The 15,499-nt window shown below is 40.9% G+C and overlaps 1 protein-coding gene across 5 annotated transcripts; it reads right to left on the bottom strand.

The window, feature by feature from the left end:
* Nucleotides 1–274: 274 nt before the first annotated feature.
* On the bottom strand, nt 275–13,678 carry kansl3 (KAT8 regulatory NSL complex subunit 3). Of its 5 annotated transcripts, none has more exons than XM_030104913.1 (22): nt 13,520–13,678; nt 11,944–12,221; nt 11,641–11,811; nt 10,764–10,854; nt 10,065–10,250; nt 9,841–9,969; nt 9,625–9,741; nt 9,440–9,538; nt 9,125–9,196; nt 8,949–9,023; nt 8,686–8,843; nt 8,536–8,599; nt 8,076–8,264; nt 7,097–7,253; nt 6,698–6,775; nt 6,216–6,395; nt 5,277–5,364; nt 4,925–5,052; nt 4,423–4,529; nt 2,982–3,180; nt 2,010–2,139; nt 275–800 (listed from the first exon to the last, which is right to left on the bottom strand). In XM_030104913.1, the coding sequence occupies exons 2-22, from the start codon at nt 12,156–12,158 to the stop codon at nt 653–655; spliced, it is 2,781 nt and encodes a 926-aa protein (XP_029960773.1). In that variant the 5' UTR covers nt 12,159–12,221; nt 13,520–13,678; the 3' UTR covers nt 275–652. The 5 variants fall into 5 exon arrangements, with proteins under 5 accessions (XP_029960773.1, XP_029960774.1, XP_029960775.1 ...); XM_030104914.1 differs by having other exon boundaries at nt 275–797; XM_030104916.1 differs by having other exon boundaries at nt 665–800; nt 2,021–2,139.
* Nucleotides 13,679–15,499: the final 1,821 nt, after the last annotated feature.

The raw sequence follows: 15,499 nt of genomic DNA, 5'->3' as shown, positions 1-15,499 counted from the left end.
AGATTTGTTTTGTTATAGAGGTGAAATTATAAAATAAGCTTTAGGGGAAACCATAAGTGTAACACCAGTTGAAGAATATATATGAATAAAAAATACCAGATAACTAAATTAAACTGGCAGGAGAAGGTTGTTTTAACATTATGGAACAACAGCAATTAATCATCTGTTAATGAACATTTGAAAATCCAGCATTCAAATAGAAATGACAAATTAAGATAAGGGGCTTCATGGACGCAGTGTTGGGGTGGGGGGTTAAATTCCCACACTTTAAGAACCGCTGCATTGGTGTGTACCTGTAAAACAACGTCAGGCTTCTAGCCTCTTCTTTTTTTTTTTTTTTTAATTTGAGTTGCAGGTTTCTGGTCAACACCAACAGTCCATCCTCTCATAATGGTTTGAGTCCAGTCAGTTCTTAAACCTCACTGGACTTTTCGTGTGTGTTGTGTGTGTGTGTGTGTGTGTGTGTGAGAGAGAGAGAGAGGAGCCCAGACTGGAGCACTGCGGTGTTGGAAGAAGAATCACTGCCACCCAACCCAGAGACCGGTAGCAGCTCGGCCACAGCTGACAGCGACTGCTTGGCCTTTTTCCCTTCGTCTCAGCAGGGGTGGGGGGGTGGGGGGGCTCTCTGGAGGATGTCAGGCAGGGGTTTTTCTCACCCCCCCCCCCTTGCACTTTGCGGGGTGGTGCGTTCGTCATTGCGGGGAGGGTACAGTCTCATGAGCGGGCTGTGGCTCCCAGATGCCTCTGGCACAGCACCAGTGAACATCAGGCGTGGAAACGGCGAGCGGAGTCTTTCACTGCTGCAAAAGGGCACAGAGAATTTAATTAACTCACAGTCCAGAACGTGTAATAAAAAAAAAAAAAAAAAACCTCATTTGTATTGGATTCTCAAGGGCAATTAAATGTGGGACATTTACTAGTTTGACACTTCAGCTGACCCACAAGCTCCTGCGAGGGCACAAAGAAAAGGCAGTGGTTCTCCGAGGCCATTTTCAGCCACATTTATGTTCTGGCATGGGGGAGAAAAGGTCTGAGCTGCTCTTCATCTAACATCAAGGCCCCCTCCTATCACTCCATACTTCTGTAAACAGTCTGTCTGCTGTTTAATAATCGAGCAGAAAAGGACATTTACAACTTCCACTGCTTTCATGCTCACGTTTGACCAAAAAAAGGTAAATTTATTTATCACAGCGTGTTATTTTTATCAGTAAATATTTGAATGCTTGTACATTTTATCTAAGCCTCCCTGAAGAATGATTTCTTTAACCAAAGACAGTTTTTTACGATACCGGCCACTCTGGTATAATCCATTTTATTTTGCTGAAATAACAAGTTGTTAGAAAATTATTGAATTTTTGGTTCAGTTTTTTTGAGAAAATTGGAAAAAATATCAGGGATTAGTTACAGAGGATGGCAATAAGTGTTTCTAATGTTCTGTATATTAGACAAAAGCCACAAACCTCATACTTTACACCCGTGAACCACTTTACAGAAAAATACATTTTATACAGGGATCAACTGACTATTCTCCAAATTACAATATTAAGAGTTGATTTCAAGTGAATAAAAATCATTTGCCTAAATGAAAAGTGCATTGGAATTGAAATGTAAGATGTTAATGTTATAGAGTTGAATGTTGATTACAATTGGAGACATACAATTTGTCCTTTTTATTAAATCAGACTCCAACTTTGGGTCAATCAGGGTGAGTTTGGTCCTCTGGTAGATGGGATCCATTTTTTTTCAGCCTTCACAGTGATCAATTTATGATTTCTATGAATCAAATTTGGTTCTGGATTTAAATTTTTTGTAGTAAGAATATCCAGAAGCTACCTAGATAGAAACACACGTGATGTATTGAATTCAGTATGTTGCTTGGTCAGTTTTGTTCATTTGCAACCAAAGGACCATCGTCCAGGTCTGATTTATAAAAAGATACATTCAAAGACTCATTCATAAAAATCAAATACAAAAAAAAAAAAAACTGACTGTGCCTGTTCGGAGCTCACATGGGACACACCTTGGGCTCGTTGGCACGAGCTGGCGGCGCCACCTCGCCCGTTTGGCCGACAGATCCCACTCTACTGGGCTGTGCTCCTCGAAGGGTCACGGTTATAGAAGTGGGGGCTTTCTGCCCTCCTGACAACACACAGATAAAGTGGCTCAGCAATAACACGCTAAGACATTCTGGGATTTAACATACACAGTAACTGAGCACTTCGTTGAGGCACAAATGGTACGATCCTCGAGGTTTAACACGTTTTAGCAAATTCAGATAAAAGCAGGATGTTTGAATGAGGTGAAAGCAGACCAGTAAGTCCAGGAGGGACACAGGTACGACAGCCTATCCAACTTAATCACAATAAATAAAACAAACAAAATCAAACGGCACCAATGAAAACATGAGTTTGATCCCAGTCTTTATTGTAAGAACACAAACAAAACTTAAGAAATGCCATTTTTTTTTCCAGTGGTATTGCTTTATAACCCTCCCGAACATCAGTGTCTCCAAATGTGAAGAATGTAAGCAGGTGACTTCATGAGAACGTTTACAAAATGTTACATAAAAAAGAAAATGAAACAGACAGACAAACAGGCAATGGCAGGCGGAACATAATCAGACGGAGGAAGTAGTGTGGACTGACCATTTTGAATTAAACTTTGTACGGAACTCCTCAGGGACAGACGGTCTCTACAGCTTCGCTTTCTATTTGAATCCGTTCTACATGTGTGACCGAAGGAGAATGAAGCTGCAGATCTACGTTTTACATTTCCAGTATATCTCTTTATGAATATTTAAATAAAACATGCTGCTGATCTGCTCCCGGAAGTCGTGTAGCTGCACGTGTGGACCTCAAACCTCACCAGTCAGTTTCTACCTCCGCTCCAACTCCAGCAGCCCCCTTTTGGCCTACGGACGAACTGAACTACCGTTTCCTAAACTCAACGCGGCCGCCGTGTTTTGGCGGCTCGAGACATACCGGCGGTCTGATTGGTGATGTGGGCCAAGCCGGGCAAACTGCTCGCCAGCTTGGCCAGCCCACCGTTGGTGAGCAGCTGGTGGATGGCGGTGGTTTTAGCCACTCCTCCTGTAGAGACCACAGGAACCGCTCGGAGGAGAGTACTGCTGCTGGAACCCGCCGAGCTCAGGACCGGACCCTGGGGTTTCCCGCAAACCGCCTTGAGGGTGGAGGAGAAGAGGACAAACACACAGTTCGAGGTTTGAATGTAAATGTGGAGCAGGAGAGAATGAGCTCTGGTGTCTTTTTAATCAACCAGTGTTTACAATTGGCAGGCTTAGCTTGAATAAACAGAGCGATTGATTTAATTGGAGATATTGCACCGTTAGAGCAGCTCATTAGTGGGAGTGTGTAACAGCGTCAAGGGAAACCTGGTGGGCATCAAACAGGAGCTGCAACTGAGCGCTTTCAGTGGAGCATGAACAAAGGACATGCAGCGGCTTGGCTAAGGCTACAGGTGCATCTCAATTGTTTTTTCAGATTTATTATGTATTTTTAGGTTTATTCTTAATAATAAAAGCATGTAAACCAAGAGGATCTGACATAGTATTATCTCAAAATATCACAGTTCATAAAAACTGATGTTTTCAACACTTTTTATAGAAATATTTAAAACCTTTCAGTTTACAGGTTGTAGAAAGAATCAGCTGAACAATTGACTTTTTAATGGCATTGTAAATATTTGAGATGCACCCGTAAAAGTCACAGAGAACCCACGGAGCCTGAAATGTTAACTGAAGACACCGACACGCAAGGAGTGAACCGCAGAGGATCAATGCTCAAAGGACGGACTGCTGGCGGAGCCGGGCCAACACAGACTAATGGAAAAAAATGACTGGACAGAATGTGTTGGGTAAAGGTTGTAAACATCACAGGTGACTGCACCCTGCAGGAGATTAGAAAGTAAAGCAGACTCCAAGGAGAGGACTGAGGTCTGGAGTGAGGGGTGGAGGGACCATCAGATATACGCAAATGTACGACAATAAACTGCTAAATGTTCTGTATAATGAGACCTTTTGGTTTTTACCACAGCTTGCTTCACTGTAGTGGATTTTAGATTTTCACACAAATCAACTGTTCCTTTTGTTTTTCTTCTTTACGGGGTCAGTCAGGGTGAATCACCACAGCAAATCACTGCACCATAAACTATCGTTTTATACAAACACACTCACTTGGTGAAAATATTAAAAAAAACAAACTAATTCGAAATACTTCAAGAAATGTAAGCGTGAGATGACTTAACTACTGTGCAGACCTTAGAGTAAAAATGTCATGAAAGACCTTGAAAGTTTTATATAACTGCAATACCACCACGGCTTTTATAAAGCTGCGGACCTGCTGTGAGAAGACATCTTATTAAGATCAAGGTTATGTGAAAAATGAAGGGCTCTGTTCGGGTTACCTGGGTGCTGCCAGTGTTTGCTGCTGAGGAAGGCAAGTTAGGAGCTTTTGTGACGATCTCCTGAAGACTGAAACTTAGGCCTTGAAGCAGACTGCTGGCGGAAGGCGCTGCACACAAACACACACAAAACAAGACAAAAACAAAAACTCGATGAACAAGTGAAGTTCAAATCAACATTAAATGCAACTCCAACAGATAGGAGAACACACAGCAAGTCTTACAACCCCCACCCCCCCCTCAGGAGTAAACTTGATGAACAAACACACAAACAGTGATGTCCAAAGGGTAAGGTTTGGGTCAGTGACAGACAGCAATGGCGCAAGAGGCGATCAATGATGATGTTTGTCAAAATAAATTGTCCTGACAAACTGTTCCAATCCAGTGTTTATACTTGATTCTCGCTGTATAAAGTGCTCAGAGAGTGTAGAAACTACTGCGCTGAGATCAGATGCACAGCTGAGACTGCGAACAGGCGTGCAAGGCAGGACAGGAACAGAGATACCTTGGGCAGTAGCTGGAGCTTGCACCTGGACTGGTGTGGAGGAACCTGACACCATGCAAGGCTGCACGCTGCTGAATGAGCTGGAGCCTGGGGACAGGGCACCAGACACCTCTGAGAGACTACCAGACCTGCAGTGACACACATAACCACCAGTCTACTCAGGAGCTACCCCAGCAAATGGTGTTTGGTCATCACTTCACTATCCAACTCCGAGTACACCCTTCATCAACCCTCTCTGCACCGCACACGCTTTTGTCAAATCGAGTGAAAGTGAATGTGGGTGTAGGCAAGGTCAGGGTTTTGGATGCTGTATGTTCACTGTGGCTGTGTGCGGCCCTGCCGCTTCGCTTACCGCTGGCCTGTCAGAAGTCCAGAGAGCTCCTTGGCTCCAGCAACAGTTTGTCCCACGGACACGGTTAAGGGCTTTCCAGAGACCCCCACTGCATCGAACGGGAGAAGATCAAGAAGATCAGACATTTCACTTCAGGAGATTCAAAATGGATCAGATGACTGAAAACCTCCACAAAGAGTTGAGCGGTGATGCACAGCCACAAACACAGGATGCATTTTAGGAGGAAAAACTAGCTGCTCGGTTTCACTAAAACATCATTTCATGTAGAGAGAGAAAAAAAAAAAAGGAAAAAAGATTGAGCTGCTCAAAATGATTGTCTGCTCCCTCTGCAATTTATTCCAAAACAAAACTGTAAATGGCACATTTCAGACAGAAATGTCAAGGCAGGTTTTTTTCTCTTCAGAAACATCATGCAGGGTATGCTCCAAATTACAGTGCGTTGAGCTGCATTTATGTCCTGAAAGGTGCCTTATAAATAAAACTTATTATTGAAGAAGAGCGTGTTTTTTATTCTGTGGTAGAGCCAGTATCGATAGAACTATAGATACAACAAGCAGAGGAGATACAGGACTATGCTGTGTGGAAGTGCAACACGTGGATACATCTGGAGAAAACAACACCACTTAAAAAATAATAATAATAATGAACTGTATTATTTAACTACAAATGTACCTGAACACTAAATGCAATGATTGGAATCCCAGGAGTTTCAGTAAATATTATTTAAGCTTATTTCTAGACCTACTCCTGGGATTTTGTTTGGATTACAAAGTAACATCTTACACTCTTAAGAGGATACTGCTGCAGTGTGGGTAACAAAATAAACAAAAAAATCATTTATTTTTGTAGATTGTTTCTTTCTGAGGTGATATTACTGGTAACCCTGAATCACACTCCTCTATCCTCTACAAAGAGTGATGCAGGACACCAGGTCTGTACCTTCATGGGGAGCAGGGCTGATGGCACCCCCTGCTGACTCGTTTTGAGAGACAATGGTGACCTTGATCTTCGCCCTCTTCGACGCTTTGCTTGGCGTCGGGCTGGGCGTCTGCCTCCTCTTGCCATGTGTGCGCAGTTCATCTCTGTCCAGGCCCTCCATCTGATCACTGCTCACTGGCACTGCACCACAGAGGAAAACACAAATAAAGGAAGAACATTCAATGGCACATACAAGTGTTTCTGAATCTGTGGTGTTTAATATTTATGTAACCCTGCCCATTTTTTTTTTTTAACCAACTGAGTAAAGTGCAAGAAGAGATAAAATGCATTAGGGTAAATTCAAAGCATTATACTGAGCGTGTTGATGCAAAAAAAATTGACTATTACGCAACATTCCAGTGAATTTAAAGTGAAAGTAGAGAAAAGAGAGTGACAGGGATAGAGGAGAGAAGGACAAGAGAAGAAGAGGGATAGACACTTACCAAAAATACAAGGAGGAGTGCCAGGAGGAAGATTTTTCCTCACAAGCATGTTTTGTTTCATAAAAGCAGCAAACTGAGCTGGAATGAATTGGAAAAAAAGCCGGAAAGGAAAGTTGTAGGAAGAGAAAAGACAAGAAGGTGAAAGGAAAGTATTACAGTCCCGTCCCATCTTGCCCCATCAGATGCCGTGACCTGATAATCCTTTAAAAAAAAAAAAAAAAAAACCTAAAACAAAACTTATGCAATCACTTTAGCTCTACACACCGAGTTGCTCAACCGTTGCTAATTTTGACGTATGTTGAGGTGAATGCCTCATTGTAACACGTTCAGATAAACAAGTGGGGCCCCAGTGAGAGCTGTACACACACGACGCTCGCTGCGCGGCTCATGTGAACCAACCTTGTGCCTGCTTGTGAGTGAGCACCGTGCCCGAGCGCTGCATGTGAGTCTTCAGGAGCTGAGTGGCTGTGATCAGACTGGACTTCTGAGCCGGAGACAGGCCCGACGTCTTGGGTTTGGGACTTGAAGTGGGGCTGCTGCAGACACTAGAGAGATCCTGAGGAAAAATAAAATTAAACCTCAATCAGAATTGAGCTGTTAATCTCAGTCACAGCACACTCAGCACACCCTTTAATTCTAAGACACAATTCTGATTTGCACATGGCTTCAACGAGCATGATAAAAGCCAGTTTATTAATCCTCTCTTTAACGTTTAAAATGCTAATTCAGCTGCATCACTAAAACGGTTTCTCACATTCCAGTGCTCTGAAACAGTTGCATTAATTAAGAGCAAAGACAAGTGCAAATGTACGACTGAATTTCTAAAAAATGAAAATGTTACAAAATTTTTTTTTAATCTGCTAAAATTGAAACAATTTCAGACGCATTTGTTCCATCTAATGGAAAAACATAATTTGTAAAATACCACAAGCTGCCGTATTTCCCAACATTCATCTGCAACCAGTCTAGTTTATGCTGTTACGAACAGCAAGTTAAGAATTCAATAGACGCACGGTGGTGTAGTGGTTAGTGGTTCTGAACACAGCGGGGATGTTCCTGGTACGAGTCCAGGCAATTTATTGTGGAGTTTGCAATTTCTACGAGTGCCTGTGTGAAAATTTCCCTTTGACATGAATGTGAGTGTGTGTGAATGTCTGTCCTGGGAGGGACTGCTGACCTGTCCAGGGTGTATCCTGAATTTACCCATAGCTGGGATGAACTCATGCTGGAATAACAGTAAAGAAGATGGATGGATTCAAAGCATCTGCGGTAAATAGTTTTAGACAAGTTCAAAAAATGTCAATTGGTTCAGAATATTTGGTTCCTTGTATTTGGTTCCTTGGTTCCTCAAAATGATTAAAATGAAGAGACTCCTGACCTCTGAACCTGATGGTGAGATGGGAACTCGAAGCGCAGGGGAGGAAGGTCGTCCTCTTTCCATATCAAAGGGAAGCTCTCGCCGAAGCCTCTTCTTCTTCTCTGTGTCCAGGTCTCTCATCTCCCCTGAGCTGTGACCGTGTCCCTCTGAACGTGTAAGAACTCCCGTCAGGAAATCTGCGATCTCATCCTGAAAACCAAGGAGAGAGCAGCATGAAAAAAAAAAAAAAAAAAAAAAAAAAAAAAAAAAAAAAATCACATCAAAGCAAAGTGCTTTTTTCCCCAAATTCAGCTCTACTTTACCAGAAAGTCTAACATAGATCAAATTCTCTTTTGCAAGGAAGATCTGACCAGGCTAGCAGCTACTACACATCAGTAACAGAACTGAAACGTGCATTGTACAATAAAACAGAGATGACTTGGGTAAACACAAAGAAAACTGTCTAACTCCAGAGACTGACCTGGACACAGCGATCCACCATTGTCTGAGTCAGTCCGTCTGATTTCATCTTTGCGGAATAAATTCTGTGAAGGGATAAGAGTTTATCCACTGAGCATTCACTTAAACTCCACTACAAAGAGCATGATATGGTATAATCTGTGTGACTGACCTGAGGTTGTCGTCAGCTCCTCCCACCACCACCATGCTGTTGTCGGCCCTCAGCTTCTCTCTGAACTCTTCCATCCCCTCAGTGGTGCACTGCAGAGCATTCTGGCCAACCACAAACAACACCGGGGTCTTCATGTCCAACAGCGGGTCGTCCACATCCTGGAGAAAAACAAAAACAACAGCAGAGCAACAGTTATCTCGGTGAAGGAGAAACTAGTACATTAAAACTACAAGCTTATGAAAGGCAGGGCTTCGAGTTCTTACCCCTCTGGGCCCGTTGACGGTTAGAAGAGGGAAGCCAAGACACACCACTGCTGTCAAATATTCCATCAGGGATACCTGAAATCACAGTTGGTGTGAAGTAATATATACTCTTTTTTAATTTATTCTTAACAGTGAAAATTACACAGCGTCACATAAATTACGATGGAAAGGCTTACATGGCATGCGATGAGGGCACCGGCGTTCCAGCCGACCAGGATTATGGGTTTGTGAGGGAAGTGACTGTGAACCTGCGGGTCACATTAACATAATCAGTGGGATACAGACACAAAATCAAGCACAGTACATCACATTAGCAATATAATAAAAGTTCATGCTACATTTTGAGCAAGACCAGTCTTCAAATATATTGTAATAGTTTGTATATATATCATTAAATAAATGCTATTTTCAATGTGCCTATTCTGAAGTTAACTACATGTATTTCACACTATCACTACAGTGACAAAGTGGCCAAATAGCATTTTCTATACCTCCATGACTTTGGCTCTGACGGTACACAGCATGTGCTCCAGACACTGGGTGATGCCAATATTGGCCGAACTGCTCAAATGAGTGTGAACTGGAATAACCTGAGACAAAAACACATGTTTCAGACACATAAAAATGTATATGCACATTTCAACACTCAGAGATTTCAGTGCAGTGTATTTCAGACCTTTCCTAAACAGGAGAGTTGCGACTGCCAGAATCTCATTCGTCGTGAGGTAGAGAGGACGAGATTGGTCGGGCTTGACGGTGCAATGAGGATGAGTGGAGAACCGGGAAGCTTGCTCTGTCACATGAAAGGAGACGGAAGAAGATCGTGAAGCAATGAGCAGAAGTAATTCAAGAAGTGTTTCTTGTGGGAAATAATAATGAATCATGAGTGTACCGGTTTGTTTTGAGACAAAACTCCCACGGCTGGATCCCAAGGGCGTTTTAACAGTAGTGACAGAGCCTCTACGCTCGGAGCGCCGGTCTTTGCAGATGACAGTAACATTCGGTCTATCAGCGAGGGCAGCTTGACACAGGAGGAGAGGAAGCAAAAAATGATTCAGTTCACACAAATCTGGCAAGACATCAGCTATTCCTCTTTGTCTGCTGTAGCTACCATACCTTGCTTTTGAGTGTCTGCAGCACATCCAGGTACGCAGCAAGCAAGGGAAGGCTTAAAGACTCGATCATGATGGTGTGCAACCACTGAGTCAGTTTGGCGTCCCAGTTCACACTGGCGAGAGCATGTCGCACCTTCCTGGCACACTTATTCACGGCTATCCGCCGCAGAATTGGCTCGTTTGAAGTCTGCAGTGAATCAGAGCACACCAGTGACATGATTAAAACACATTGCAAAGGATATTGTCAATTATGCTGCTTTATTTTCCAAAACACAACAATTAGTGTCATTAAGTCAATCTACTAAATAATTCAATGGCACTCTGAGGAATAACCTCAAAATTGGTAACAATAACCTCCACATATGAATGGGTTACTACAGATCACCTATTTACATGAATAATCAATAACTAAAATACAACACAGCCATTGTATATTATGTTGCAATTACTGTTAACCTCACTACAGAATCTACTTACAGAAACAAACACTTTGACTTTCATTGTCTTCACTGTCCAGCTGAGGCTGAATGTACACAAATTCCGGGCAGGTCTACACTGAGCATTGCAGGGCAAGTGTGCAGTAAATTGTGCTTACAGAGATCAATAATTACTCAGCAGTCTCATTCCAGAACTGTAGCGTCACTTCTCATATGAAAAACTGAAACTGAATAAAAAATAAATAAACAAACAAATAAATTACATTTTCATTTGCCAGACGGGCGAGTCTTTCTGCCTGCAGAGCTTTGAGGACCTTGTTGAACAACTTGTTCTGAACCACTGACCACCCAGTCCTGAAACAAAACAAAAATAAATAAATAAATAACTAAGAAAGTGAAAGCAATCTGCTGCAACTTGGCATCATTTCGTACTAACTATATTCCGGATAACTTTTTCCTGCAGCTTTTACAAAGTGTTCACATATTTCATGCAGTTCCCTGCTCCAAACAAAGTTAAAACTAAATAAAAGTTTAAAGTTCACACTTAAGACGTGAACAAAAGGCATAACAGATATCCGCTGTAATGTATAATCTGTGGAACAGCTTTCACACCAACACTTTCTGCTTAGCTGCATGCAAAACAATGCATGCAGGAATATTTCTCTTTACATTTTCAGCAGCTAAAATTCACTGGAAAAGAATAACCCATTAAAAAAGCAGCTGTGAGAATCCCTTTGTGCGGCAACAGCTATGAGCTGCAAGCATACGGTGCTTCAAACCCCCATGTTTGGTGTGCACTACATTAAACGTGAAGAAAACTTTAACCAAGCTGCTTTGCACATGCACAGAGAACTACTTTTCAAGTCGACTTAAGTTGACACATTTGTGTGTAGTGCACGATATGGATTGGATGACAGCACTCACACACTGTGCCATGGTTCACTTTAACTGCACCAAACATGAAAAAGAGCGACACACCCTTTTAGCTCACATCTGCTTGCTGTGTTGGAACAGAGAGATGTCTCTACATGCAGGATCATGATTACCCATAATCATCACAGAGAGCCACGACTGGATGTGTGATAGAGTTGAAACATACCAAGAGGATAAAAAAATAGATCATTCTGAGTGTTTACTTACTTGTTGACATGTTCCTCCCAGTCATCCGGTGGCGGGGGGTTATCGGCGACTGTGCGAGCAAACAGGACATGCCGCTCGCACTCTTTCATCACACTGAGAGCCTTCTGGTTATCATACAGAGGAACAGGGTTGGGAGTGACTGTTTCAACATCTATATTGGATTCTGAATCTCTGTAGAAAATGAAAAGAACATTAAATCAATGCAAGAGTAAATCGTTTAAACAGATGAGGACTGGCTACTGTCTCAAACTAAAGCTGAATATCCACTTGTGTTGATTTATGATCAGAAGCTTGATGACTCACGATACAGCTTCAGACTGACGACGAGACGAAGAGACAAACAGCGTTCTTGTGGGACGGGCGCTGCTGGCGTCGGGATGGGCGTTCCAAGGTTTGGCATAGCTATGATCCAGAAATACCAGATCTAACTCTCTTTCATGTGCCGACAGCTGGAAAAGTAAGGACGTGCCCATCTTGCGTGCTGATGTCTGGAAGTCCTTATCCCCACCACGATGCATAGTCTACCTTGGACCCAAAGGGCCCCAAGATGGCATAAACAACTATCGTGGATGCAGACCACTCTGTTGGGAAAGGAGATGTGATAAAGTTTTAGTTTTAAAATTAAGAATTACAAGCAAACCAAGACCAACCATATAAACAACTTGTCTTCCACTCATAAAGAACAGTTCCATAAGTGCTTTTTTGACACAGTGAGGATTTTATGCCAAACTGCTACAACTCAGTGCTAGTTTTCCATTAGATGCTTCATGAAGTCCATGAGAATGGACATGAATGAGAGCAATTCCTATCGACATGTTTGGAAAATATACTTGATGTATGTTTAAAAACATATGATTTCCGTCTACCATTAATTTAGTGTAAATTCTGAAAAAAATCTCTGTATAATTCAGAGTTACACTTTATTTTAAGATTTAATAAAAGCGTTTAAAGTTTGCATTGGGATACATGAAAAAGATAAGTGGAGTATTTACCCTTAACCTCAATTGACAAAAAAAAAAAAAAAAAGCTACCAGCATTGTTAGGACCTGTGTTTTGATCTTCCTCTTATTTCAGGTCAGAAAAGTTTTCTTTCTAAACTTTTGCGTCTAAGAATGTCCACAGAATTAAACATTTAACGGATAATGAAAGGCTCACAGCGGTGAAAACAATTATTCCATACAGAAATGTACTGATTTAATCTTGTATAATCATCTCACGTGAATTATCCGACCCTGTGATTGCTGTACCTATATAAATGTATTTAAATTCGTACTATTACCACCCACAGACATTAATTCATTGATAGAAGATCAAAACAAGTATACGTAAAAAGTCTCGTTTACTCTTTACAGCAAATACTCAACATTTGTTATTGTGAAACAGAGTTTTCTCCACTATTAATGAAATCATTATCTTGTAAACAGGGCGTGGATACTGGTCATAGCACAGGCTATAATTACGTCACATTGCAGTATAGTTTCTGAGTGCGAAGGTCGCCTGTAAGATATATTCATCTATTCGGTAACGCTATAGTGTTGATTTATAATACAGATTAAGTGCATAAATTTATAATTTTAGAAAAAAAAAAACGAGCCACAAACAGATGAAGGATTCATCTCAACGATAGTACCTCCGATAATCATACTTGCTCCATATTGAACACCGCCCCTTATTTCATATCCTATTTGAACCTCACCAATTTGGACTGCATTTATTTGAATAGTATATCGGTACAATGTAATATTGCACTATGAAGCAACAGCGTAAAGCCCTTTGGAACATTCATGAAGAGCAGCGTGTAGGCGGTGGGATGGCCTGGCATGCTAATCTAAGCCTAGCATGCTAAAGGCTAACAGAAAAGCAGCGTTCCATTTCTTACCTCTGTATTTGTGTTACTCCATGTTTGCCGCGAATTGTAGCGGGTCTTCACAACAAAGGAAATTTGATACGGGTTTCTTATTTATACCGCATTTATTCGTAACTTTAAATGATTCTGTGGAACATAAATACACGATACGTAACACCTCACTTCCTTTTGTTGTGAGTTTGGTTGCCATGTTATCTCCTACATGCCCCTTTTTCAATGCGGCAATACAACAGCAGCCGCATTGGCGGTATTTCTTCCAAACTGGCAACCCAGCCTGTGGCGCGCCTGCGTATCCGCACTGTGAAGTACAGCCAGTCTGGATGGGTCAACCCACAAAGCCTTTGTATTTTTGTTCCTGTGTTAAACGTCTTTCATTTTTCCATGATCAATGAAAACAAACCAATACGTTTTGAAAAAAAAAGAAAAAAAAAGAAGAAGAAAATCTTTCTAATTCTATGCCTCACACACACCGTGAGCTTTGTTCATCGGGCAATTTATGTAAAAAAATAATCAGGTGATTATGTAATCTGTTTAAGAAACCTGGCATTTATTTCTTCAATTAATAATACATTGTAATAATTCTGTGAGATTCAATTTGTTCGTTTTGAGAATTTTTTTCTCACAAAAAATTGGAAATCATTTTCATTTTTCACAAAACAGTTTTGAAAATGTTTTCAGCTGAGCTTGTATATGATTTTTAACAATGACAAATTATCTTCCACAGAGACTTTTCAAATAACCCAATGATAATTTTCTTGTTATAAAAAAATGTACATATTTTCCCCATAACATGATTGTGTAATTACAGAAGGTGAAAATAAAGTAAAACTAAATCAAAACTAACTAAAGTTTATTAATTTCTTTTTTTTAAAACCTCATTGTGATTGTTTTAAGTCTTGCATTAATCATTGTCACATTAAGAATTAATAATTTACTTCCATCAAAATAATTTCTATTCTTTTCTTTTTGTAAAATTTATAGGTTAATTATGTGAAGTCATACTTGGAAGATTCAGCAGTCTGCATTTCATCTTACACTGAAATCAAGTGAACAATTTAATATGGTCGAGTTGTACTTCTTACACTTTCCCTGATGTGTCATCTTCTTTCACTATGCTGGCCAACCACTCCTCCCTTATCCTTTTGTTCTGACTTAATCATGCTTTTTACTGATTCCTTGACCACATGCATTGCATATTATGCAAAGGTAGGCTTGCAGCAGCCAGCAAAGTGGGGCCTTAGATTTTTCACTCTATCAAAAGATTAAAATGAGGACACAGACAAATATTTCAAATCAAATAAACACTCTATTTGATATTTGTTTAATAATTCAGAGCTTGAGTTTCCTGTGGTGTTGACCTCTTCCAGTAAACTCGGGGAGCACTCCCCCTGTATCTCTTCATGTTTGATTCCAAAGGTCTTTAAACACAATCTTTAAAAGGACTTCATCGTCACAAACTGTGACAGTTTTTCTTTTCCCGTCTGACTGAAAAACATTTTTCTTTCACAATGGTGAGTCTTAATGCTGTTAATTTACATGCTTTTGTCAACATTTATTTTGTGTATTTTTGGGCAGTCATGTTTTTTTTTTTTTTTTAATGTAAATGCATAACGCTGCCATACATTTTGACTTATGTCCCAGTGGAAGGGTGCTGAAGAAGCGGTTTTGCATTGTAAGATGCTTGTTTTGATATTGACTGAACACGTTTTGAACACTGAAATGTTTATTTGTGTTTCTGTTGTGTTTTTCCTGTGAAGAAATTATTGACTGTGACTATACTGCTCAGTGCTCTACTGGCACTGTCACATGCTGTCTGCTATAGGAAGCCCATGACACCAAGTATGGAAGGTAGACACGCACGTGTATACACACACACACACACACACACACACACACACACACACACACACACACACACAGAGTTTTTTTTATTGCTTTAGATAAGATAATCAGCACAAAACAGACAAAAAAAGGTACCACACAAGGCAGCAT

The sequence above is a fragment of the Salarias fasciatus genome, chromosome 12 (genome assembly GCF_902148845.1).
Source record: "Salarias fasciatus chromosome 12, fSalaFa1.1, whole genome shotgun sequence".
Taxonomy (NCBI): Eukaryota; Metazoa; Chordata; class Actinopteri; order Blenniiformes; family Blenniidae; genus Salarias; species Salarias fasciatus.
Note: the sequence above shows the minus strand (reverse complement) of the source record. Positions and strands in the feature narration are given on the sequence as shown.